The sequence below is a fragment of the Bos mutus genome, chromosome 3 (genome assembly GCF_027580195.1).
Source record: "Bos mutus isolate GX-2022 chromosome 3, NWIPB_WYAK_1.1, whole genome shotgun sequence".
NCBI classification, from domain to species: Eukaryota; Metazoa; Chordata; class Mammalia; order Artiodactyla; family Bovidae; genus Bos; species Bos mutus.
Genome location: NC_091619.1, coordinates 3,461,086 through 3,487,491, shown reverse-complemented (window position 1 = coordinate 3,487,491; position 26,406 = coordinate 3,461,086). Strand labels below are relative to the sequence as shown.

The 26,406-nt window shown below is 40.9% G+C and overlaps 1 protein-coding gene across 5 annotated transcripts in view; it reads left to right on the top strand.

Moving 5' to 3' along the window:
• The window catches only part of DCAF8 (DDB1 and CUL4 associated factor 8), a 39,355-nt gene that overhangs the window by 9,274 nt on the left and 3,675 nt on the right, over window positions 1–26,406 (top strand). For 4 of the 5 annotated variants that reach the window (XM_070365938.1, XM_070365927.1, XM_014480851.2 and 1 more), the window contains 9 exons: window positions 4,405–4,479; window positions 6,892–7,547; window positions 8,512–8,652; window positions 9,698–9,792; window positions 13,434–13,544; window positions 20,585–20,657; window positions 21,148–21,205; window positions 21,717–21,824; window positions 23,191–23,321. In XM_070365938.1, coding sequence (XP_070222039.1) covers window positions 4,431–4,479; window positions 6,892–7,547; window positions 8,512–8,652; window positions 9,698–9,792; window positions 13,434–13,544; window positions 20,585–20,657; window positions 21,148–21,205; window positions 21,717–21,824; window positions 23,191–23,321 — 1,422 coding nt within the window. In that variant the 5' untranslated portion in view covers window positions 4,405–4,430. Of the gene's footprint in view, window positions 1–1,364; window positions 1,412–4,404; window positions 4,480–6,891; window positions 7,548–8,511; window positions 8,653–9,697; window positions 9,793–13,433; window positions 13,545–20,584; window positions 20,658–21,147; window positions 21,206–21,716; window positions 21,825–23,190; window positions 23,322–26,406 lie in introns of those variants that run through there. The other variant, XM_070365952.1, reaches the window with a different exon arrangement.

The following is a 26,406-nucleotide window of genomic DNA, read 5'->3' as shown; positions in this document are numbered from 1 at the left end:
CTTTTCCCCAAATCCCAGCAATGACTCTCTGTCCCTGTGGTTTATCTTTTCCAGACTGTCCTATAAATGAAGAAATACTATGTTAACTGAGTCTTGCTTCTTTCACGTAGCATAACGCATTTGGGATCCATTCATGTTGTGTATCAGTAGTTCATTCTTTTTATTGCTCAGATGTAGCCTATTGTGTGATGGACCATAGTTTGTTTATCCATGACCTAGCTCAAAAACACTTTTTAGTTTTTGATGGATCTAAGTAAAGTCACTTAAAACATTTACATTTAGATTTTTAGATGGATCTTTTCATTCTTAGTTTCATTTTTCTTTAGTACGTACCTGGGTAGGATTCCTGGGTTGTATGGTAAGTGTATGTTTAACTTTATTTTTAAAAACTGCCAGACCAACCATTTTCCAAAGCAACTAACTACCGTTTTACATTTCTCTGTGCGGTGTGTGAGAGTTGAGTTACTCTACCCTTTGTTAGCACTTGATAAAGAAGACTTTCATTATTATTATTTTTAAAATTTCAGCTATTTTAATAGGTGTGTAGAGGATTCTCATTGTGGTTTTAATTTGAATTTTCCTAATGACTCATAATGTTGATCATCTTTTTCAAGTGATTGTTATTTAGGTGTGAGACTGTAAATATGTTCCTGTTGCTGTCAAACATGTCTTTTGCAGATATTTTCTTCCAGTCCATAGCTCATCTTTTCATTTTTTAACAGTGTCTCTTGAAGAGTAGCTTTTTAATTTTGATATATGCAGTTAATTAACTTTTTTTTTCATGGCTTGTGCTTTTTTGCCCTGTCTTAAGAAATATTTGCCTACCCCAGTGTCACAAAGGTTATCTACTTTGTTTTCTTCTGGAAGTTGTATTGTTTTAGCTTTTACATTTAGGTCTGTGATTCATTTTGAGTTAGTTTTTGTATATCGTTCAGTGTACAAATTGAGTTTCTTTTTTTACATTTGGATGTCCTGTTGTTCTAGTATACCTGGTCTCTTGTATAGCTCTTGCTTCAGTGTTAGAATAAGAAAGCAGCCCCAGTGGTTTTAAACAAGAGCTGTTTGGTGCTTCTTGCACAGATTCCTCTTACATCCTGGATTAACTCCCCCTCTTCTTGATTTTTAGCTAATATTTTATCATGTATTTGGTCAAAAATTTAAGGCCTTTTTAAGACAGGAAAAATCTCAGTCGTTAGAATTTCTTGGGTAGAAATTAAAATGACACCTGGGTCTTTTTCACCATCCCCCATAGTTTCCTCTTTAACCTTCCCTTCGGCAGGGGTTATGGTTATTTTTAGAGCACAGGCAGTAGAGCTAGTCTGATTAACTCTCCCAGCTACCTGGGCCAGTGAGCTCTTCCAAACTCAGATTGGTTTGCTCTGGACTGGATTTTACATGGAAAATGATCAAGGTAAAAACAGTGGATTTGTTGGGAATGGAGTGCATTAAAGAATAAAAGTAATTTACGTTTGGGTCAGATATGGTTCCCAAACTCAGATCATAAAATAAGATTGCATTTTTTGGTGATGGTAGAAATTCTAGCGTGACTCGTATACCTAAGACCTAAGGAACAGTCATAGCACTTTAGCCTGCTTTAATTTGGGCACTTACTCTAATTTATGCCATAGTGTTGAGATGGTTTTAAGTTTCATTTTGACAGACAGTTATATAATAACAACTCATCCCAAAAGTAATTGTAGTTTTATCACTGTCCTCATTTCTTGGCTTTTTAGAGAAGCAGTCCCCCAGAATGGGAATGTATGTACCCCATGGGGTATGGAGGGCTTCCCTTGTGGCTCAGCTGGTAAAGAATCCGCCTGCAATGTGGGAGACCTGGGTTCCATCCCTGGGTTGGGAAGATCCCCTGGAGAAAGGAAAGGCTACTCACTCCAGGATTCTGGCCTGGAGAATTCGATGGACTGTATAATTCATGGGGCCACAAAGAGTCGGATACGACTAACTTTCACTTCACTTCACATGGGGTATGGAAGATGATCCAGTGGTGTATAGGGAAAGAACATTGAAATTTTTGTTTTTTTTCCTAGAAAAATCAAGCTCAATAATTAATGTGAATTGATTAAATGTGGGTTCATGTGCAGAGTTTTCACTGATAGACGTTCATAATCAGTTTTGAGATCACTGCTGTAAGAACATCCTCTGCAGAAGTTTTGACATATAATTCTGCTTAATTGTACCATCTCTGTAATTACTGTTTTACAAAAGAAGAAAAGGAAGCCCAGAGAAGATTAACCAGCACATCCAAAGTCATGTCACAAAGTTTGTTAATAAACTTAGCTAGTACTAGAACCCTGCACTTCTGATTTTCTGCCTATGAACTAGTTTCACTAGACTCTGTGGCCCCTAAAATGTGACCTTTAGAAGCTATCAGCTCAGTGATTAAACAGAGTTGACACAGACTATGTTCTGTTCTGAATTTAGGAGTAAATTCTGTCAGCTTTTTTCTTCAAAGAAAAGATCCCTCCTTGCAAGAACCTTAAACCGATTTCCCAAAAGGCAGATGTTCTCTGCAACTTCTGGGTATAGGTTGAACCCCATGGCTCTCCTTTTCTGAGAAGTGGTTCTCAGAGCTAGGTAAGCATCAGGCATTTGGCTCCTCCGGCCCAGCAAATGTTTTCTAGAGCCATTATGAGACTGAAGTTCAAGCAGTCTGGGCTTCTGTAGAAGTTGATGAGATTGAGTTTTGAGATAAGGGTCTCTAGAGCTGCTTTACTACTTTCCTAGGAGTGGATATTAGTGAGGTGGGAAGTAAGGTGTGGTTGACAGTTTTGATTCTTGAAATGAAAAAACAGTTCTGTTAGCAGTTGACCATAAGGTACGTCGATGACCTTAGGTTTTAATCTTAAAGTAGTACAACTATTTTTCCATGCTCCATAGACTTTTGCAATTAATGTAATTAATTTAAGCCCTAGGTGGGGAAGAAGATACTGCTGAGTTACCAAAGAATATACACAGGGACAACAGAGAGGAAAAAACAAGTGTTGTGTGAGGAGAACACTGTACAAAAATACATCATTGAAGTAGGAGGAATAAAACAGCCTGTTCTGCAAATAGCTCTTCTGTTTTTCTTTATGTGGCTTCACAGATCTGTTTTTTGTTGACATTGTCTTTCATCATCACCATTCCAGGTGTCCCTCCTTCAAATTCAGCCTCAGTCCTGCTCTTGGATTATTTCTACTGCCTCGTCCTGGCCTAATGAGAGCAAGTTTTGGGCAGCTGTCTCCTGGCAGAGGATACTTTTTTTTTCCTTTGAAGCAACTTAGATTTCTGTAGAGAGAGTAGGGGGTAAGGATAAGGATGGGGCTGCTTCTGGGATAATTGTTATGGGAATGAAAGGGCTGTTGAAAGATTAGAGGCCAGTGTGCCTGGGTACAAGGACTGGAATCATAATCATACTTTGTCTTTTACCAGTGCCTTTTGTCCAGGGCACTGAAAGGGCTTTACAGAATTCTGGTCTGAATAATATTCTTTGCTCTTTGGAATTTGCTTGAGGTGGGAGTGAGGCCCTGAAAAAATAATGACTGTATTAAAGGAATATAAAAGGAATAAAGTTAGGTACCCCAGTTCCTAGTTAGGGCCTTGCTAAACAGACAAATTTGGTGAAAGTTGGTGGAACTAGGTGAAATAGTGTTTTCCATTTTATGAAATGGACTGAGATGGTTTTAATGGAAATGTTGCTCTTTTCTTCTCCAGCTTTGCATTTGATGACTGACTAGTCGTAAGAGAAAGAAAAAACTTTTAGGTTCTTTTTTAGGGGTAGGGTGCTTCTGGGTTCTAATTTGACTCTGTTTTTTATAATCCTTAGTTTGTATCTGTGCCTGTAAGTTTGAAACTAGGCATCTGAATAGCCATAAAGCTCAAGGTGTTATACCAAAAGCTCAGTCTCTTCTATCTCGGCTGTTTTGTATGTAAAAGGATACTCATTCTGGCCCTCCTCTTCATGTTATGAAGACAAATGTTTTATAAACTTTGTGGATACATACGGTGAATATTTACAACAAGATTTTTGCCTAAGAGGGTAGTGCTGAAGCTAACTTTCTTTGTATTAAGACTGCTTGCTTGCAATACCTGTCACTTGATATAGACCTGCTGTTCCAAGATTTATTTCAGTTCCTCTTCCCCATCTGAAAAATCACTGCCAGTTACTTGTTAAGGTAAAAAGATGGCAGTTGGCCTGCCAAAGATACGTCCCTTTATGGAATTTAGACATGGGGGGATACTATCTGACATAATTTTCAGCAACTGAGAAGCCCTGTTGAGCACACACCAAAAAATCATTTTTATAGAAATGACAAAGGCTGTACATCGCTAAATCTCCTGGTGCCTTTTATCATCTTTCCCAGATTGTTTCCTAATTTTTTCATTTTCTTCCTCTCCTCAATCCAGGCTGGCTACAGTAAATATCATTCAAGATGTCCAGCAAAGGGAGCAGCACAGATGGCAGAACAGACTTAGCTAATGGTAAGGGACCAGAACGAAGGTGAAGCTATTTTTGCTGTCGACTGAAAAGAGAATGGAGACCTGGATTTTAAGGGAGGGAGTGAACTCTTCCTGTGCTGTTTTGAGTGTTGAAAGTACATAGGAAACACCTTTTTGTTTCTGGTACTTTTGTTCCTTCAACTTTTATCTTGATTGTTTTCAGAAGATCAGTAATGGAGTTGTGCCTCTAAGAGGTCAAGTGGTTTGGAATTCTGAAAGTTTGTAAGGGTGGACAAAACCTAGGAGATGCTGTTAATAAAGGAGGAAAAGAAGATCTAATTGGTGGTGGAACCAAGGTAGTTGTTGGGAAGGCAAGACCTCCCCGGTTATAAGGAGAGGTTTCTTTCCATGGTAGATCATAGTTCAATAGATTAGATAAGAGATGGTTATAAATAACTGGGATTAGGGCTTTTTTTCTTTCTTCCTTTTTCTTCATTTCTTTTTCTTTTCTTAGGAAAAACTATTAAATCACTGGGTCTAGGGCATATTTGAAGGCAGAATATCAATATTCTAATAGAATATAGCTACCACTGGGTCATTTGACCAGTGCATCAACTCGGAGCCAACTTTGAAGCTAGAGAAAGTCCTTCAGAATAGTTACAGTTGGGCAGTACAGAGTCCAGTATTCCTTAGCACCTTGTGGGTTAGGATTATAGGCTAAATTCTAGTTGATGTAATTGGTAGAGCAGTGAAGTGTTGAGTAAGGGAAGGGGAGATTTTCAACATGCTGTTTTTCTACCCCTTTTGTTCTTTTCTTAACACTGCTGCTCACTTATTTTCTGTAAAGGAGAGTGATTAAGATTTTTCACTGGGCTTAGTTGAAAGACACAGGATTCTAGAGGGGTTTGAGATACAGAATTGGAGTTTGGCCATTAGCTAGATCAGGGATTGCAAATTATGGCCTGCAGACTTCTATTTTTGTAGTTTATTGGAATTCAGTCATGCCCCATTTATTTACATAGTATTTATGGTTGCTTTTGTGCTACAACATGGAGTTGAGTACTTGTGCCTGTGAAGCCTAAAATTTTTATTATTGGGCCTTTTATAGAAAAAAATTGCCAACTCTTAGCTGTATCTGGTCATTGACTATTAGCCTCTAACTGAGCTTGTGATATGCTCTGGCCCTTATCTTAAAGTGGTGAGGCCCCCAAAGTCATCTTTGTTTGTTAATCATAATTTTAACAATATGTGCTAGGAAGTTTGATGTATTATTTTTTTTCTTCTCCCCAGAAGTGATGGGTGTGAAATTTTATGCCTTGTCACTACTCCCAATCTCAAACGCAGTTTCATTTCAAAAACCACATGTATTTATCTTTCTCACTGCACACAGGAGCCTCAGCAAATGTAGTTCCTAGAAGCGAATTGCTGCACTTTTCCTCCTTCCAGTTCCTAGCCGTTTTCACACTGTACTCTAGTTGAAGTGCTTTTTGAAAACAGATGTTTATGAGTCTTCCAACCTTTCGTCACTACTTGAACCAAAACCATATGTGTTTATCTGTTTTCCGTAATAGACTTTGTCTAAGAGTTCATTGAGAAGATATGTCATTGCTTCAAAGAGCTTCAGAAATCACTGCTCTTACCCAGATGACTAAGCAAGAAGACACTCCCGTTTTGAACCCTTAGACCATCAGTGTGGTACTGGGGTTGAATAGCTATCCCAGGGTCACACATAGCTGGTCAGCCTTTCCTCATAGCCTGTGCTTCTGGCAGGATAAAATTTGTAGTCATCTGAGGAAAGGAGGCCATAAGCAGTGTTTAAAATTCTCATTTGCCCCCTCCTTTCTTTACACCTTGACCTTAGTTTGAAAGTTGTAGCCCTGTGGGCTCCAGAACATTGCCTGAGTGTTCACTGGTATATAATTTGGCTGTTAGATAGGAGAATTCAGTATCTGACTGTTGGGAATTATATTGCTCAAAGTGACCCAGTTACTGTATAACTACCAGTATGGCAGATCTAGAATGTGATAAACTTTTCTTTTCAAGCCAATTCATGCTGGGGATGGCTGTTCTTTTTCCTTATATTCAGTTTAATTGCTATAACTAATGGATGTCCATCTAGCAAAACAGAGCCTAAGGTAGTTAGGCTCAGGCATACTTTAATAACATCTGCCAGTGCTTTGCTTCTTGAGAATTTATATAATCTTTGGTTGTCCTGCGGTTCTCATTTGTGTGTCTTGCAGTTCTTTGTGGGTATCTCTGGCTTTAATCTTTTCGGGATTCCCTCTTAGAAGGTACTCTTTATAAGCATTTGTAATGAAAACATTTTTGACCAGTGTTGGTTTATGGGTCTCATGATGTGATGATTTTTTTAGACTATGGAGAGGAAATCCTTCTGGTCACTATCTTATTTCCTTATTTTGCCCCCTCACCTACCCATTCCTTACTAACATGCAGGAAGCCTGTCTAGCAGTCCAGAGGAGATGTCTGGTGCTGAGGAGGGGAGGGAGACATCCTCAGGCATTGAAGTGGAGGCTTCAGACCTGAGCTTGAGCTTGACCGGGGACGATGGTGGCCCCAACCGCACCAGCACAGAGAGTCGAGGCACAGATACAGAGAGCTCAGGTGAAGACAAGGACTCTGACAGCATGGAGGACACCGGCCATTACTCGGTCAATGACGAGAGCCAAGTCCATGACCGCTCGGAGGAGGAGGAGGAGGAGGAGCATCCTCGTCGTCGTGTGCAGCGCAAGCGGGCCAATCGTGACCAGGACTCATCAGACGATGAGCGGGCCCTGGAAGACTGGGTGTCCTCAGAGACATCAGCCCTGCCCCGACCTCGCTGGCAAGCCCTTCCTGCCCTTCGGGAGCGGGAGCTGGGCTCAAGTGCCCGCTTTGTGTATGAGGCTTGTGGGGCAAGAGTCTTTGTGCAGCGTTTCCGCCTGCAGCATGGGCTTGAAGGCCATACTGGCTGTGTCAATACTCTGCACTTTAACCAACGCGGCACCTGGCTGGCCAGTGGCAGCGATGACCTGAAAGTGGTGGTTTGGGACTGGGTGCGGCGGCAGCCAGTATTGGACTTTGAGAGCGGCCACAAGAGCAATGTCTTCCAGGTGAGGCAAGGGAACAGATTGGCAATTGAGAAAATCAGGCATGAGTTAGACCTGAGCTGCTGCTGAAGTAAGAGTGATAGTGAGTGGTGGTAGGAATTAGATATCAGGAGTTGGTCATACCTTGGCTCCCATAATGACTTAGAAGAGTTAAATACACTGAAAGACTCATGGTGATCTGTTGTTTCCTTGAGCACAGAAACTGTTAGAAGCCTCGTTATATAGGAAGGGTGTTTGGAAATCATCAGGAAGGCACTAATGCCGTGCTCTGAGGCATATAATATAAGAACAGAAAGAGGCTCTTGAACCAGACTACTGAGTTTAAATCTTGGCCCAAACCCTTAACTAGCTGTGTGATTATGGGCAAGTTTATTTAACTTCTGTCTTTCAGTTTATTTGCCTTTAATTTAGGACTGATAACGTACAGGGTTATGAAGATTAAATAACAATAGAAGCTAAGCAGTTAGAACCGTGCCTGGTACTTAATAAATCATTGATAGATAAAGTTAGCATTTTTATTCTCTGGAAGTTTTACTTAGCAGCACATCCATCATATAGTACTAGACCTTTATCCCTAAGCATGTTCTCTTTCCTTTCCCAGTATCCCCTCTGGTTTCCTTTATCTTTGTAGCAAATTTTTGTTGACTTCTTGAATCAAGGAAGATTCTTCTCTGTTTTTCCCTTACCTTTCTTTCTTACTGGGTTAGTCCTAGTTCACCTGAGTACTTAACCTAAACCAGTTCAACCTTCCAGAATCAACAGAAATGCTCTCATATTAGAAATTCTTTCTCTTCTCCTTTAACCCTCGGAAGAAATTGAACTTGAGCCAGCTGTACGAGAGCAGGAGGTCTAAGTTTCCAGCTGTTGTATAGCAAAAGGGGATGATTTGGGATTGTCATCATGTTTTTACCTCTCGGATTCACTCCTTCAATTTCTCTTGTCCTGTTTTTTTTTAATTAACATCCAGGCCAAGTTCCTTCCTAACAGTGGTGATTCCACCCTGGCCATGTGTGCCCGTGATGGACAGGTTCGGGTAGCAGAGCTGTCTGCTACACAGTGCTGCAAGAACACAAAGCGTGTGGCCCAGCACAAGGGAGCATCCCACAAGGTAAGTAAGCCCTTGTCCCAAAGGTTGTACATTTTAGCTCTTCCGTGGATCTCAGCCAAGGGCCTCCAGTATTTCTGTCCACTGTGTCCCCTTTGTTATGGATACCTGCGTCACTTCTTTCAGTCCTAAGACTTGTAAATAAGATTGGAGAAAAAGCAGTCTCCCAGAACTTCTCAGAATCTTGCACATGCAGCATTCACCTGATTATCCTTAACTCCTAAGCTGAGCCATGGTTGGTTTGGAGATCCTCGAGGCCCCCCCTTTGCCTCCCAAGCATTTAAAATTTGCCCTTACTGTATTTGGAACATTTTAACAGTTCAAAGGTGCTAGCTGTTGGCTTCTCATATGTGAGAGCTCCAACTTTCCTGTCCACAACACTCAGTGCATAAACAGCACTATTTCTGGAAGCCCTATTTAGAGCTGGGAATATAGGCCAAATAGTCATGGTGGCAGGCAGTGAGGAGCCAAGAACTGCCTAGTCTCAGAGTAGGCACTGTTTTCTTCCATGCCATGAAAAGATCATCCTCTCTTTTTATAAACCCTGCACAAATATATAGGTGGACCTGAATATATATAAAATATATAGCTTTTCTTGCCCAGATGACTCAAGAAATGTGAAAATTACCTATTTCTTTGATTCTTAAGACTACTAGTTAGACAACTAACTTTTAGGACTAAGCTCTAGAGAATGAAACTTGGGTGCCATTTCTCTCCCCACCTAAGGGTGTGGAATTGATTTGAGAATGAGCCCTAATGGCAGTGTTTTCCTTTGGTGTCACTGTTCAAATCCCCTGGAGACTTAAAGTAGCAAATCACCTGTGCTTTTGACTTGTATAGAATAAACAAGCTGTAAGTAATTCACACACAAGAGACAGTGGGCTTATTAAATTACCTTCTTTCCTGAGATTTTACAACAAAAAAAGCTAGGTATTTGTCTTGCTGAGATATGGTAAATGCAGCCCTTCATAAATATAAAGGAATGAACTAGACAACCTTTAGTTTTAATCTTTTAGAAACCTTATCCTTTCTCTTTTTTCTCCTTCAGCTAGCCCTGGAACCAGATTCTCCCTGTACGTTCCTGTCTGCCGGTGAAGATGCAGTTGTCTTCACCATTGACCTCAGACAAGACCGACCAGCTTCGTAAGTATAGCAGTAGTATTTTTATAGAATTTGAATTTCTTGACCTTGAAAGTATTGCAGATGTCCTAGGTTTTAAAGATATTACACATGTCCTGGATAATTCTCAACTAAACACAAAGAATAGTTCCTTTGTGTTTATAATAAGAAATGGATTAGTTTAGGGAAATTCCTTACTTTGTTGTTTATCTGTTTCTCAGCAATAAAGTACTATTCAGCTTAGCTTCATTTCTAAAGCAGAGTTCAGTTATCTTATTATATTGTGGGCTGTAATAACTGGATGATCTTCTAGTTCATTTGGGTGCCGCTGAGTTTCCCCACAAGAAGCACATTACTGGCAGCTTAGAGGTATGCTCATGTGTAATTTTCACTTCAGTTATGTATAGAAACATAAAAATTAAATGGTGATTCTTAAAAATATTGGTAGTTGTAGTAGAACTCATCATATCATAGCTCATTTTTACATGAATCTGAGACTAATGGGTAAATTATATCTGCTTTTAGCTGTGTGATACCATAGAAAGAGCATAGCGTCTTGTTTGTATCCAGGCAGACCTAGGTGAGATATTAATTTGGGCATTACTAGTAGTGACCCATGTAACCTTTCTGAACTTCAGGTTCTTCAGCCTCGCTGTGGATATAGTCAGTCAGTCTCATTCTCTCTCTCTCTGGTTTCTGTGAGGATTACTGATAAATGTGTTTGATACCTCAGCGTAGTGTGTGGCAGTGTGGTGGCTTTTTTTCTTTTTTGACTGCACTGTGTCGTCGTTGCTGCGCTGGTTTTTCTCTAGGTGCAGTGAGCGGGGGCTACCCTCTAGTTGCGCGTGCAGGCTTCTGTTTGTGGTAGCTTTTCTTGCTGTGGACCGCGGGCTCTGCGGCACGTGGCTTCGGTAGTTGTGTCCGAGGGCCCGGTAGTTAGGTTCCTGGGCCCTAGAGCACAGGCTCAATAGTTGTGGCGCGCGGGCTTAGTTGCTCTGTGGCATGTGGGCTCTTCCTGGCTCAGGGGTCAAACCTGTGTCTCCGCACTGTCCGGTGAATTCTTTACCACTGAGCCACCAGGGAAGCCTGGCACCGTGGTTATACCTGGTTAAATTGTAGCTGCTAATTAGTTTACTTTTTTCATTTTTATTGCGCTTGTAAGAAAACATGTGTGGATGCAGTAATGAAGCACATGGACAAAATGTAAATGCTGCCTCATGTATACCTCCCCTGCCTCCCACTTTTCTAGCTGTTGATAACTATTGTTAAAAATTTTGAGTGCCTTTTCAGTCCTTTTTATGTACATTTACGTATCTTTACTATATACATATATGCTTTTCCCTCCAGTGTGGGATAATTGTATGTGTATATAAACTTGCGTGTATGTTAAGTTCTTGCAATTTGCCTTTTTCACATTATAATGCATTTTGGAGATATTTCTACGTCAGACCAAAAAGGCCTACCTCATTTTTAACCATGACATATATATCATAACATTGGTGTACCACAGTTTGTTTAATGATGACCTAGTTGATAGATTATCTAGATTATTTACTGTATTATTTTTTCCCAGATTCTGAGCTGGGAAAATAAGATACAGTGGGTCTTCAAGAAGTTTTTGCTTTAGGGGTTGAATTAGTGAAAGGCTGGAATGAGGTTGGAGGACTGAATGTGAAGGTCATGGCTAGAATATCTTAAGCTGGTGCCTTAACATCCGCTTATATGCTAGGCATTTTTGTATGAGATTGACATAGGGGAATATTTCCTTTTTGTATCCATAATAGCTGACTCTCTGGAAGCTGGTGGAATTGGCTAATGTCATAGGAAAAGAGATTTAGAGCTGTAGGGGGGATATTCCTTTAGCCAGTGAAAGCTGGTTTGAGATATTCTTCAAAAGAATCCTGTGGTTTGATCCATAATTTCCCTTTTTCTTAGAGCATACCTGCTCATTAAAACTGCAAGTTTTAAGGCAAAATTTGGTAAATTTGTTTCATATGATTTTGTCTGCTGCCTTGCTCTGGTGTCAAACCTTTTTTTCCCCTGCTACCATTATTAATCATATTTATACCTCTGCATTTTCCATGGAGAGCTCAAGGTACTCCATGTTTTTACATATTGGGAGAGAGAATTGTTTGTTTTAGGTGAATATATGGAGGCATGGAAAGATTGAGTTCTTTGTCAGGATTAGATGACAGTGGAGCTGTCATAATAACTTCATAATCTTTCACCTCGATTTCCTCATTTGGCTTCTGCATGGTAAACTTTATGTTTGTCTGAAACCCTCTCCCTCTGAAAAAATCCAGATTGCTTAGGAAATGAGACAGTACTCTGGAAAAGAGCAGCATCTACTCCTCTTCCTCTTCCTTATCTAAAACTCGGAGCTGCCTCTTCTCCATTGCTAATTTTGTTCCTGAAACTCTTTTTTGATTTGTTTTCTGCCTTGTGTTTTTGAGGGTTGGGTACATGTGTATTTATATTTTCCCTAATAACATTTATTTTTAATGACCTCTATACACTATTCTTTGAATGGAAAACTACAGAGATTTTAAAATTAAATATTAATAAAATTTCTCCTCTTTGCCTAGAACAGTTTAGGTTGGAGTGACTTTGACCATGTAGAGAGGATGCTAACATTTACAAAGAAACTTGTCATAATTATAGTTCTTTCTCTAAGCACCAGAAATGAACAAAAGCTTAGAATTAAAAATGAAAACTCTTCTTCATAATTGCCAAAACTTGGAAGCAGCCAAGATGTACTTCAGTAGGTGAATGGATAAACCATGGTAGACCCAGATAATAGATATTATTTGGCACTAAAAAAAAAACCAAGTCCAACCCTTCCTTTCCTGTCTTCTATAAATTTACTAATCCTTATGATGTCATATTTCATAGGTTGGACACTTCAATCTAGAAAGAGTAGTCATAGGGCCACCCTTAAGGTGGGACAAATTATGGAAATTTTATAAGGTTTCCTTGGGGTCCCATGCCCTCTTCAGAATCACCTGTTTTTGTAGTACAACCAGAAGAATAATTCAGAAATTATTTTCAGCCTTGTAAATAGCTGTCCTCATAAGAATCTCCTCTCCTAGTTTTCTTCAAATAAGGGAACACTAATATTGTTTCCCTTTGGATTAACTGTTGATTGCCGTTTTTCTTTGTGCATTTTAAAACTGTGTTTTAAGTGATGCTTTTCTGAAATCTGGGAGGTAGATTTTGACCTTAAAGTCTTTTCTGTCCACTGTTCCTATGATTCATCCTCCTCTCACTCCCTGCTCCCAGATGATTGGAAAGATATATTTGTAAGTAAAAGGTGGGAAAATGTGGGTATTGTCTCTTTAATGGTTGGTTATCATCATATTGGACTCAGGCTGAGACTCTGGGAAGTGATACTTTCATATACCTTTAATTTTATACTTCTTGAGGAACACCATAGAAGCACTACATGTTTTATTCCGTTTCCAAAGCAGCACTTAGTAAATATATATGGCAGTGGGTTATATTTTTCTTTTCTTGTTGCAATGTACAAACAAAACCACTTTTTTCTTTCTTTCCAAATGAAAATGTTTGGTTTCTTATTAGCTGTGTCTGCATTACTCTGTTTTCCCTTGCCATGACTGTCTGACTCTTTGGGAGAATATAACGTTTGTACTTTTCTACTCTTGAAGGAAACTGGTGGTGACAAAAGAAAAGGAGAAGAAGGTGGGGCTGTATACAATCTATGTGAATCCTGCCAACACCCACCAGTTTGCAGTGGGTGGACGAGACCAGTTTGTAAGGTGAGTCTGTGGCTGTTTTGCTTCTTTGAGAGTTTGAGATTGTGATGCATTGTGTCCTACCAGCTGTCCCTTTTGGAAAGGTATGAATTGCCTAGAAATCCATAAACCACCATCTTTCATTTTTTGCCATCTTCCAAAGAGTTTAAACTTCTGTGATGTATTCTGTTCCGTAATTAACATTCCCTGAGGGATGGCTTGACATGTTGAGGATATTATCAGGTTTAAGGAAGTTTGATGAATTGACTGAGGTCTCCATCTAGTAGTTAGCGTAAACCCAGGTTTACTAGCAAGTGCTCTAGTTAGTAAATACTTTCCACCATTTTTCATATGTAAGTTAACATGCACTAGAAATCTTGAATACTGGTTTCAGATTCAGAAATGATTTATTTGACTTGGAAATTCTCATTGTGAACTTAGAGGTTTTGGCTCCTAGTATCCTGAACCACTTTTCTTTATCCTTAGTGATATTTTTGTTTTGAACATTTCTTGTAACATTGTCTATTGAGGCATATCCTAGGGGAAACAGAACTTATGGATTCAGTCCATGACTACATGTGACTGCAGTTAGTTTCCTTGACCCTTTGTCACAGTTATATCCCATCCCTACCCAGTTGGTCTGTCTCAAGTATATTTTTTTAGTTGCCGAGGGATCGTCAGTTTGAAAGGGAGGAAAGAGATTTATAGAAAAATGAATGACTTTATGTTTTTCTGATAGTGGTGAAATACATGATCTTCCTTTTTAAATGAGAGGGTATTTTTTATAACTGCTGCTGCTGCTAAGTCACTTCAGTCATGTCCGACTCTGTGCGACCCCATAGACGGCAGCCCACCAAGCTCCGCCGTCCCTGGGATTCTCCAGGCAAGAACACTGGAGTGGGTTGCCATTTCCTTCTCCAATGCATGAAAGTGAAAACTGAAAGTGAAGTTGCTCAGTTGTGTCCTACTCTTTGCGACCCCATGGACTGCAGCCCACCAGGCTCCTCTGTCCATGGGATTTTCCAGGCAAGAGTACTGGAGTGGGGTACCATTGCCTTCTCCATTTTTATAAGTGTATTCTATAATTAATTTTATTAAGAATCACAGGGATGAACTAAATTTTTAGAAATCCCTGAGAGCCCTACAAGAGAAGTGGGAAACTTTGTTACTCTCTTCTTCCCCTGTTTTCATTGCCTTCTAAGTTCCTTTCCTCTATTGACCAATAGCAAATGTGTAGCAGTAGTTTTTTTTTTTTTTAAGGTAAGAAGCTGTTGATCCAAAAAAGGGTTTAGTTGTTGAAACTTTCAAGTGCTGCTTCCTCCAAAAAAAGCATTTACTGAAATTTCTAATTTGTATTTCCTGCTTGAGCTCTGGATTCATTGAAAAGTCTGTGAATTCAGATAATTCAACCACAAGGACCTTGATGTTTGGAGGAAAATGGAGGCATTGTCTGTATTGATAACTGCAATTGATAATGCCTTTATCCAAAGCTGATACTTTCTGAGGGTTAGAATGGGGCTGGAAATTTGTTTCAGTGTTTCGATACAAGGAGAAATACTCAGATCTTCTGACTCTTATCAGCCTCAGTGTTCTTTATCCCTTTTTGCGTGCCAAATTCTCAGCATGTCATAGGCTGTTTATGTGACAGAAGCACATGTCGATTTTGAGGCACAGTTGGTGGTGGACAGGGAAGCCTGGCGAGCTGCTGTCCATGGGGTTGCAAAGAGTCAGACACGACTGAGTGACTGAACTCAACTGATTGCCTATGAGCAGACGGCCCTTCCAACACCCTAGCTCGTCTCTCATCATCCTCAATTTCTCTGGCACCTCTTCATTCATTGAGTATATTGGAATTCCTCCTTTCTGATTCTTTCTTTGACGAAACTTTAGGCTCACCTTACAGTATGAATCTGAAAATATTTTTGCTGAATATTTTATATCATAGCACTATTAACTTTCACTAGCCTGAAGGAAAACCTCTAAGGGAGTACAGAGGAATTGCTTATTTATCCTCAAGGCTTTTGCATCGTAAATACTGAATTTTAGTTTAGGATTGTGAAGGAGCATTTAAGGGAAACCTTAGAGAGCCATGCTTTTTGGAATATGATCAAAAAGCGGGGATAGGAAGGGAGAAAGAAAAAAGGTAGGCAGGTGAAGCGTGATAGCAATTTGAGTCTCTGCTACTAAATCCTGCTTGGGTTGGTGTAAGAATTTACAGGAGTGAAGGAAAGGAGACTATATCAGATAAATGAATCGTGTGGTGATAGATTTGGCAGTGTGATTGGTTGACATGTAAATTTATTGCTAAAGGATTTGGAATAGGCCCAGATTTATAAAACAGAGTCAGTAAATAGTCCTTTGCTTCCCTGTTGGTTGTTATCAGTGACACTGAGAGAACACTAGGTTAAAGGCGCATGGCAGGAAGAGGAGGTGAGGAGGGAAGAGAGGCGCTTAAAGTCAGTGAGGGCCTGGAGGCCTGTGCAGAGACATGCAGTGAGAGTGTTGAGACAGTGCCGGCGCTATTCTTCATTTGATTTAAAATGTCAGGGGCACAGGAAGACTCAATAATGTGAAGATGTCAGTTCTTCTCAACTTGAGTTGTTGATTCAGTGCAGTTCCAGGCAAAATTCCAGCAAGATACTTTATGTATATCAACAAACTGATCCTAAAGTTTGTGAGGTGAGACTAAAGATCAACACCATATTGAGGGAGAAGGACAAAGTTGGAGGCCTGATACTACCCAACTTCAAGATTTACTATAAAGCTACAGTAATTCAGACAGCATTATATTGGTGAAAGAGACAAATAGATCAAAGGGACAGAATAGAGAGCCCAGAAGTAGACCCCCGTAAATATAGTTGAGCTATCTTTGACAAAGATGCAAAGGCAAAAAATGGAGAAACGATAGTCTCTGCAGTATATGGTGCTGAAATAACTGGACATCGACATGTAAAAACTGAATCTAGACATAGTCTGAAAGTAAAACCCAAAGCTATGAAACTCCTAGAAGATAACATAGGAGAAAACCTAGAAGACCTTGCATTATAAAGACATCCATGAAAGAAAAAATTGATAGGTTAGATTTCATTAAAATTAAAAACTTCTGCTCTGTGACAGTATCTTTCAAGAGAATTAGAAGATAAGCCACAGACTAAGAAGATACTTGCAAAAGGCACATCTGATGAAGGACTGTTATTCAAAATACACAAATAACTCTTAAATCTCAATAGCAAAAAAAAAAAAAAAACCCAGTCAAAAACGAGCTAAAGACCTTAACAGACACCTCACTTAAGATATTCAGATAACTGAATGGAAAGATGACCATCAGGAAAATGCATACAGTGCAAAATAATAACAGCTGCTTTGGAAGACAGTTTGACAGTGTCTCCAGAACTGGCACCCTGTGATCCAGCAGTTAAGCTCCTTGGTATTTACTTAAACAAGTTGAAAACATATGTCTATACAGAAACCTATACGTGGATGTCTATAGCCTTGTTCATAATTGCCAAACTTTGGAAGCAACCAACATGTTCTTCAGTATGTGAAATGGTGGTATATCTAGACAATGGAACATTATTCACCACTAGAAAGAAATGAGCTATCATGTCATGAAAAGCCATGGAGGAATCTTAATGCATATTACTGAGTGGGAAAAAAATCCAGTATGTAAGGACTTCATACTATATGTTCCAACAGTATGACATTCTGGAAAAGGCAAAAGTGTGGAAATAGGATCAGTGATAGCCAGGGGTGGGGTGGGGCAAGAGAGAGGAATAGGCAGTGGATTCTTTATGGCAGTGGAAATACTCTGTGATGTTAATGATGGATATATGTCATTATACATTTATCCAAACCTGTAGAATGCAGAGTAAACTCTGTAGATTTTGAGTGATTGTGGTATGTCAGTGTAGGTTTTTAAAAAACTACCATTTTGGTGAGTGATTTAGATAATGGGAGAGGCTGTACCTGTGTGAGGGCAGGGAGTGTGTGGAAAACATCTATACAGCTCTCTGTTTTGTTGTATACCTAAAACTGCTTAATAAAGTAAAGTATTATAAATCAAAAAAATTTTTTTTGAATGACAAGCTTCTGTCCTATGCTCAGATAATAAGAGAATTTTTTGTATTTTTGTATCACCACTTTCTTGCACAGGGGTTAGCAGTCTACACTGTTTTTGTAAATAAAGTTGTATTAGAACATAGCCATAGTCATTTGTTACTGTGACAGAGACTGGATGGCCCTGCCAGCTTAAAATAATTACTGCCTTGCCGTTTAAGAAAAAAATTTGCCAACCCCTAGTCTCAAGCAAGGAAAGTCCTATGGATGGAGGAGCCTGGTAGGCTGCAGTCCATGGGGTCGCTGAGAGTCCGACATGACTGAGCAACTTCACTTTCACTTCACTTTCATGCATTGGAGAAGGAAATGGCAGTGCACTCCAGTGTTCTTGCCTGGAGAATCCCAGGGATGGGGGAGCCTGGTGGGCTGCCGTCCATGGGGTCACACAGAGTCAGACACAACTGAAGCGACTAAGCAGCAGCAGCAGCAGCAGCAGTCTCAAGCATCATATCTAGAATATAGTAGGTTCTAAATAAATACTTACAGAAGAAAGAGAAAGATAAAAGAAGGGCAAAGAGCTTTAGATATTGAGGAACACAGAATGTTCCATACACCAGAATATTAAATACTTAATTAAAATTTTTTTTTACTAATTTGATGACTTGGGAACATAATGATGACCTAGTGATACTTGAAAGCTGTTGATTTAGACTTAGAGGGAAACAGATCTGATTGTTAGCAGCTATATTTGCTGAAGAGTAGTAATTGATAGTATAGCAGTCTCCTATTTGTTTTCTTTTTTTATTGGTTCATTTAAAAAACATTTCCCAGATAGTCTGTGTATGCAGGATATTTGTTAATGAACTGTGGAGAATACAAACATACATTGATTAATTTGTTTGTTCACCTAGCATTTACTGAGCATTTGCTGTGTGCTAGATACACAGTGGACTAGGTATAGTTTCTGCCTTCAAGGAGAATTCTGAAGAAACAGATATATAAGGATTAAAAATATTAAGTAACTTACCCAATATTACTCATCTAGTAAGTAGCATAGTATCTGAACTCAGTTCAGATTCCTTCAATATGGTGGAAACCATTAACTATGCTGTTCTTTCTCACAAAAGAAAATTAAAGACAAATGGGAAATATTTCAGGTAAAGGAAACAATTGTATTAGGATAACAAGATGAGACATGGTATATTTAAGAAAGCATAGCTGTGTGTGTGTAATGTATAGGATCTTTGGGAGTGGTAGACAGCCATATTGAGTAGTCTGAACCTTATTTACTAGAAAGTACAAAATCACTGAAGAGATTTAATTATGGAATTTACATTAAATTTTTCATGTTAGATGTAATTCTGGTGACAGTATGAGCAAGGAAATCAGAAGGTTACTACAAATAATGTAGGCAAAGAATGAATAAGAGTGGAGAAAGCAGATATAGTGAAGAAATATACCCAGGAAGTCAAATTGTTGACAGGAAAGAAATATAGGAGAAGAAAGGACCTGATTTTTGGTTTGGCCACCTGAATTTAGGATGGTGCCATTAACAAAGATTTGGGGGAAAGGGTAGATCTTGAATGATCTTAAGGAGAATGATTTTGTTTTGGGCATTCCATTACAACATTCATTTGGCATGTGGCTATAAATGTAGAGATCACTCAGAACAAGTGTGGGCTGGAGACACAGATCTAAGAGACATGTATCTACATATAGGTGGTAGTTAAAATGTTGGTAATGGAATTTGATCACCAGAAGAAAGTATAGTGCAGAATTCTTCCTCCCTTTTGAGTCTCTGGCCTCTGAGAGTACGAGAACTATGATCCCGTCTCCTTGGAAAAATACATGTAAGCACAGTTTCTGGGCATTCACATATACTTGAACTCTAGATTTTAAAATTTCCTTATTTAGAGTCAGAGGAGAACTTAAGACTGGACCTTTGAACAACATTAGCATTTAAGGGATAAACAAAGAAGCACAAGCCCATGTGCTTGTGGTTGGATATCAAGGAAGGAAAGTATTTCAGGGAAGGAATAATGAATAACGTCAAGAAGAGAGAAAGACATAAAAAAGTATCTTGTTGGCATTGGTGCTTAGGTTACTGATGACTTTAGCCAGAGAAGTTTCAGTAGTGAATTGAAAGCCAAAGCTAGATTAGAATGGATTGAGAAATGAATAGGGGGTGAGGGAATGAAAATGTTAAAAGCAGATTGCTCTTTTCCATAATTTAACTGATGGCGTGGTGGGGAGGTGGGGGGACAGAAAAAGCAAGAGTAGGAAAGGTCAGTGGAAGGATTTAAACAGGGCCCTTGGAGGGATGAGACGCTGGAGATTGGGGGACACTGATGTGCAAGGACAGTGACTAGATCTGGCCTGCTCCTCACTGTATTTCTAGCACTTGGTATAATACTTGGCACCTAATCTATGTGTCATAAATGGTTGCACAGATGATTAAAGTTTGGATTGGAAAGATGAGGGAAGGTGAAGGTAGTTTGGTGCTTGATGGGAAAGATGGAAGAATAGAGGGAGTCTTGAGATATAGGTGGTAGCTTGTAATAGTTGTGGGGAGAACTAGGGGGAAAGTAGCCAAATAAAATTTCAGGGAGGGATTGGGATTGAGGACTCCCTGACTTACAAAAAGCATGGTCTCTGCCCATGAGTAATAAACCGTATTGGGGAAGCAGCATACATAGAAAAGGATCTATAATGTTATTTCAGGGCAGATAAATCGTAAGTGATATAAACGCTGAGAGAAGAGATAAGCCACTTCAAAATAATGTAATTTAGGATTACTACTTGAAATGAGAAGTACCTGGATAAAAGAGTTTTGTTTGAAAGAGGGGTAGGAGAAGATTTTTGAGGAAAAGCCTAAGCCAGAAGCTGAATTGGGGAATGTCTTTTATCTGTTCTGACATCCATCTGACTGCTGTTCTAGTCATTGCATTTAACTTCGGTTCTTCAAGGGTTGTTTGTAAGTTTTGACATTTTCATTGCTGCTTCTGTAGGATTTATGACCAGAGGAAGATTGATGAGAATGAAAACAATGGAGTACTCAAGAAATTCTGCCCTCATCACCTGGTAAGATTCATGAAGGGCCAGTGGCTCCAGGCTTCCCTGACTCAACCCCAAGCCTGCCACCAGACTTGTTGACATAGTGGGAAGAGCTTGGACTTTGGAGTCAAAAGACACCTGGATTTGAATCCTGGCTCTACCATTTAGCAGTTTTGTGATTTTGGGCAGTCACCCTACCTCCTTTAGCGTCAATATTCCTACCAACAAAAAGAGATACAGATAACTGCCTTGTACCACAGTGGTAAAGCCTAACAAGATAATGTGCATATGAAATGGCTAGCACACAGAAGACAACCAGTAGAAAGCCCTCTCCCCCTAATTTGGTCAAGTTTCATCAGTTGTACTCCTATCTATCTGTCTCTCTGCCTCTCTCTGTCTCTCTCTCTCTCAGACTCTGGGAGAAGATATAGGGGAGTTTGAAGGAAAACCTATTTCCTGAAGGTGGTGTAATAAATGGGGGGGTGGGGCATCAGTCAGTATCTGCTCCTTATTGCAGGTGAACAGTGAGTCCAAAGCAAACATCACCTGTCTTGTGTACAGCCACGACGGCACAGGTACGTGAGCAGGGCCCAGCTCCTAGGCTGGCATGCCCCCTCTGTCTAGGGAGCTGCTGAGCCAGCGAGGCATGTGCCCTCCCGTGCTCACCACTGTGCTGTAGCTCCAAGTGGAGCCGTGGGGAGTAGTCGCTGACGGTGAGCACACAGTGGGAGGATGCAGCAGATGACCCTTGGAGATGCCAGGCACTCGCAGAATGCCACAGCTGATACTTGGCAGGGCCTGTCCTGAAGGCCAGGCTACTTGCTTGAGCAGGTTCTTACGCCTTTGACTCATTCCTGAATTAATGGGTATGGTCTTCCTGAGCATTCTGCTACCCCTGAGTTGGCAGCGTGTTCCTAGTCTACCCTAGACACCTGAATTGCTTGCTGTTCCAACTGAGTAAGATGGGCGCTATACCTGGGTGTTAGGAGGGGGCACTACTGGCAAGAAGCCCCACCCCAACCCCCAACTCCTAGTCCTAGCTTTTTTCAGCCTTTGCCTTCACTGCTGTGTGCTTGTTCTTGGCAGAGCTCCTGGCCAGTTACAATGATGAAGACATTTACCTCTTCAACTCCTCTCACAGTGATGGGGCCCAGTATATTAAGAGATATAAGGGCCACAGAAATAATGCCACAGGTGAGGCTGTCTTTCTAGGTTTCTGTACCCCAAGCCTGTTGATTTGAAGAACCACAGTATCTCATTTAGGTTGTGCAAATAAGAATTACCTAAAGGAGAAGGCTACCCATCACCAAGGGACAGGCCTAAGTGGGCTGGAGTTTTCATCAGCCCTCCTGTGCTAGAGGAGAGAGGGGTCGGGAGCATTTCTCACCATGACAGTGATGTTAGACTTGGTCTGGGTGTAAGGAAACTAGACTGACTATATAAAATATATATATATGTATATATATATGAAAACTTATGATTTCAGGTAACTTCAGGATTAAAAGACTTACTAGGGAGTTTGGGAGAGCCCTCCTTAGTTAGTGGTACTAAGACTAATTGCCTAAAATAGGGGGGTGAGCTTGTACTTTTAAGGAAGAGGAAGAAATAATTCTTTTGAATGAGATAGAAGAGCAGGAATGGCGATAGCACCTCACCCAGGTTTGCAGTGATGATTGGCCTTTTTTGTTCTGTCTGTGGTTCCCAAACTTTGCTATACGATGAAGTCACCTGAAGCCGGCTCGCATACCCATCCATTCTGACTTAATTGGTATAGGGTACAACTTGATGAGGAGTTTTAAAAAGCTACCTGTTTGATTCTTGTATAGACAAGTTGAAATCACTGCTCTTGGTTGTTATTAGTGCTCATAACAGATGTCTGTTACAGTGTTGACTGGGAGAGAGCAGTTAGTTTTCCTTTTTCTCTTGAACTGTGAGAAGAGAGGGGAAATGCTATATTTAACCTCGGTCCATGGGCATACAGAAGGAAGTGTTCCAGTTTTATGATGGATATGGTACTAGACATAGCAGTTGGGACTCCTGGATTCTCTTATTAATTTCAGAGGGTGGAGTCCTATTGTTCAGTCTTGGTAGCAAGCCCACCTCAGGTGCTTTAGGCCGTTTTGTAGCATAAACTTCCACCTGCCTTAGGTCATCTAATGACCCAGGAAGCACAGACAGGGTACCAGTGAATCACAGATACCAAGGATAATTGTAGGGCATAGGACAGTGCTGCTTTAGAGTGGGCAGTCTGGGGCCATTCAGGCTGGGACAGGTGAGGCATCAGTAAGGCTGGTGGCTGCTCCATAGCGGCTGTTGCTGAGGACTGTACACTGCTCAGCTCCATGGACCTCTTTGGGAGACTATAAATCGTCTCTGGGACTTGGTATGATGATTCTTATTCTATCTATTTTACATGCATAATCCCTCGATTTGTTTTGTGAAAGTGAAAGAAATTCTTGGCTCTTAGCTGATTTAGATTTGTGAATAAATTTCCTGTGAGGTAAATATTTAGGCTTGATGCCAGCTCTCATGCGGTTTATTCCCTCATTTATCATTACAGTAAAAGGCGTCAATTTCTATGGCCCCAAGAGTGAGTTTGTGGTGAGCGGTAGTGACTGTGGGCACATCTTCCTCTGGGAGAAATCATCCTGCCAGATCATTCAGTTCATGGAGGGGGACAAGGGAGGCGTGGTGAGTATGGTTTGCTGGGCTGGCTGACTCCCCACTCTCTCCAGTCATTAAGGTAGGTTTTAGCAGGGCCGCTGAATTCTTACTTTGACAACATAATACCATGTCTTAGAGGTCTAGCCAGCTAAATAAAAAGACAGTACAGTCTTTTTATACTATGGGATGGGGATGCTGAGGTTTTAATGAAATGGGGATGCTGAGGTTTTAATGAAATTATTTTCCTTTTCCTGTCTTCTGTAACTCTACAGCATGGTTTATTAAGAAGAGAGAGGGATTTTAGGGAAGAATCTCTGGCCTGACTGAGATATCTTTAGGTGTAGACTTTTCCCAGAACAAAAGCAGTAGAGTTAAGGCACACCATCCTACACAGTGTAGTAAGTAGCTTAGTAGTAATCTTGATGACATCCTGGATTAGCAGATACAAGCTAGGAGGAGAATTTTTTTTTCTGACAGTTGAGAAAATCAGGATATAGTCTGTACACTGATACAAACACACATGATATATATAGAAGAGAGAAAATATGCGCCTCCTGCCCAACCACCTTTCTTTTGGGGTGGGGGACTGCTATACAACCCATTATCATATCATAGCTGCCTGTCCTTTGAGTTCTACAGACAACCTCCATAGAGATAAGACAAAAAAGGAAGGCTGAGGATCTTGAGTTGGGGAGTGAAAGGTGGTCACCTCCTAAGATACATCTAGCTAACGATAATTTTGTTTTCCTCCTTTGAGACTTAGAGTCAGGAAGGATTCAGTAGCTTTCTATTATAAGGTTTTCAAGACTGCAGACAGTAAGAAAGAGGCAGGTGGGGCAGCTGCATTGTCCTGACCACCCAGGATAGTCTGGTTAACAGTATGTCAGGGATGGCTGAGGAGCTGTAAGAGAACCCAGCCATCCCTTGATGAGCTTTATTGAGAGCGGTATTAAAATTTAGAATGGTTCATTGCAGTTGGGTTCCCATTTCTTCTTGTGTGTCTCTGATCGTGGTGCGAGGCTATTTCAGACTTTTCTGGTTTCCACTAAATGTGGGGGACCTGGAACCAGTATAGATCCAGGGCTTTTATGGCTTGAATATAAGCAGGGAAGAGTCTAGAACTTAAAGGGATGTGTCACTGTTGCCTGCCTCATTTCCTGCTCTTCCATAGGCCCTCTTCCATGTGTAGTGAGCAGACCCAGAACACTGTGGTCTTAATGAGAATTCTGTAGTGGGCGTGTAGCCATAAGGAAGTCAAAGGAAGCCAGTGAATCTTTTCTTCATAAACTATTGTCTTGCATACTGTTCTAGAGAAATACAGGGCTAAATGCCCTCCCCACAGGCCAGTACTTGTCTTTTGCCCAGATCACTCCACAGGCCAATCTCTTGTCAGCTCAGCCAGTGTCAGGGTTTGGTGATTAATCCAGGTGCTCAGATGGGGAGGGCATTTGCTTTGGATGGGTGGGCCCCCGCCTGAGTTTTAGTGGTCATAAGAGTGAAGCACTAGAACAGGAGGTATGAAGACTGCACCCTGCAGTGAGATTCCTGCTTTTTTCTTGCCTCTGTGTAAGCTGAATGATCCGTGCGGTCCTCACGTGGCTCCTTGTGACTACTTGTGCTAACTTCCCAGCAGTGAGGTCACAGCACCAGCCTGAATGCAGAATATATCATAAAGTAGATAGGGATCTTTGAAATTCTCATCCACCTTGCCCAAGTCTCTTGATTTTGTATTTGGCTCAAAATCTAGGCCTTTTACTGTTTTCACTCAGGGCCAAGGGTTGTCACAGGACAATCCTTAGTTTCCCAAAAGCACTTTGCTCCTTTATCCCATCCTCTGCATCCCCTAACTCAGTCATCTAAGGCCAGAGCTCTTTTTTCTGCTCAGGCATTATTGACAGGATAAGCCCTGACCTTCAGGTAGGTCAGGTGAAACGACCAGGTCTTCTGGCCCAGAAGCTCTCTGTCGGCTCCCTCTGCAAGCTCCAACTCAGGTACTATATGTAACTTACTGTCTTGTTCTCTTGTCACTGACTTTGTCCATAAGTCTCAAGTTCCAAGGAGTTTCTCTCCTGTGCTTTTTTATTTTACTGACTTGTCTAGCAAAGCTAGGTCAGAAGAGTAGCAAGGGCTTATCTGGAGATGGATGAATGAGTTCAGGTTTGTATGTGTTAAGTTATCACATATCTTGATAATATTTCTGGCATTGGAGTTTTTCTATTTAGTGCCTTCTCTGCTCCAGGTGGTGGAGCTTCTTCCACACTTCCTAAAGGAGCTCAGATATAAACTTTGCAATGAGCTGATATGTGGAATAAAAGGAGACAGGGAAATGTGGTTTCTGTTTTACTTTTACACTCAGACTTAGCGTCAGTCTATTCTCAGAATTTGTTTACTTATAAAATGGAAGACAAATACTAGAAATCTGTATGTCAGTTTTCCATGCTGACCTTGGCCTCCCGTCAGCCACTCTGCATGTGCAGGCGAGGCAGAGGTTGGTCCATAGTGAACTGAGAGGCTGTTTGCCGAGGGTTGTTTTCTTGGACTGTATGGCAGCTGCAAGACAGGGTGGGATGGGGTGAGGTGAGGAGTGGACGGGGCCACACCGTCTTCCTTCTGGATACTTTTGCTGTCTATTCCTCGTCTGACTAAAAGCCCAAAAATTCTTTAGCAGCTAGACTAGGACCAGGTCTTCTGGTGGGGATGGTAGCTGCCCTGCTCTGCTGAGGAAGGCTGATGTTTCCAAGTCAGACAGCAGGGGGCATGGGTGCCTTTGGATAGGAGGCTGCCTAAGCCAGAAGGCCTTCGTCTCAGCTACTGAAACTCCTTCCTCCTGCTCAGTGAATAATATCCGGAGGGTGGCTGAGCTTGAGGCAGTCGGTGCCCCAGGAAACTGCCTTGCTGTACTCTACTGTCCTGCAGCTGAGCCTGTTATGCTTTCACGGCAGGCAGCAGGGTGCCGTCTCCTGGGGTGTGCAGGGGTCTCAAGCAGATGTGGGTCTCCTCTACCCAACCAGTTTTCAGGCTCAGCCTCTTCCCAGCCCATGCCTTCTTCCAGTTCTAGGAAACAGTGCCAAGTGAATGTAATTGTTCTCTGAGCCTTCTCTAGGGGCTCAGC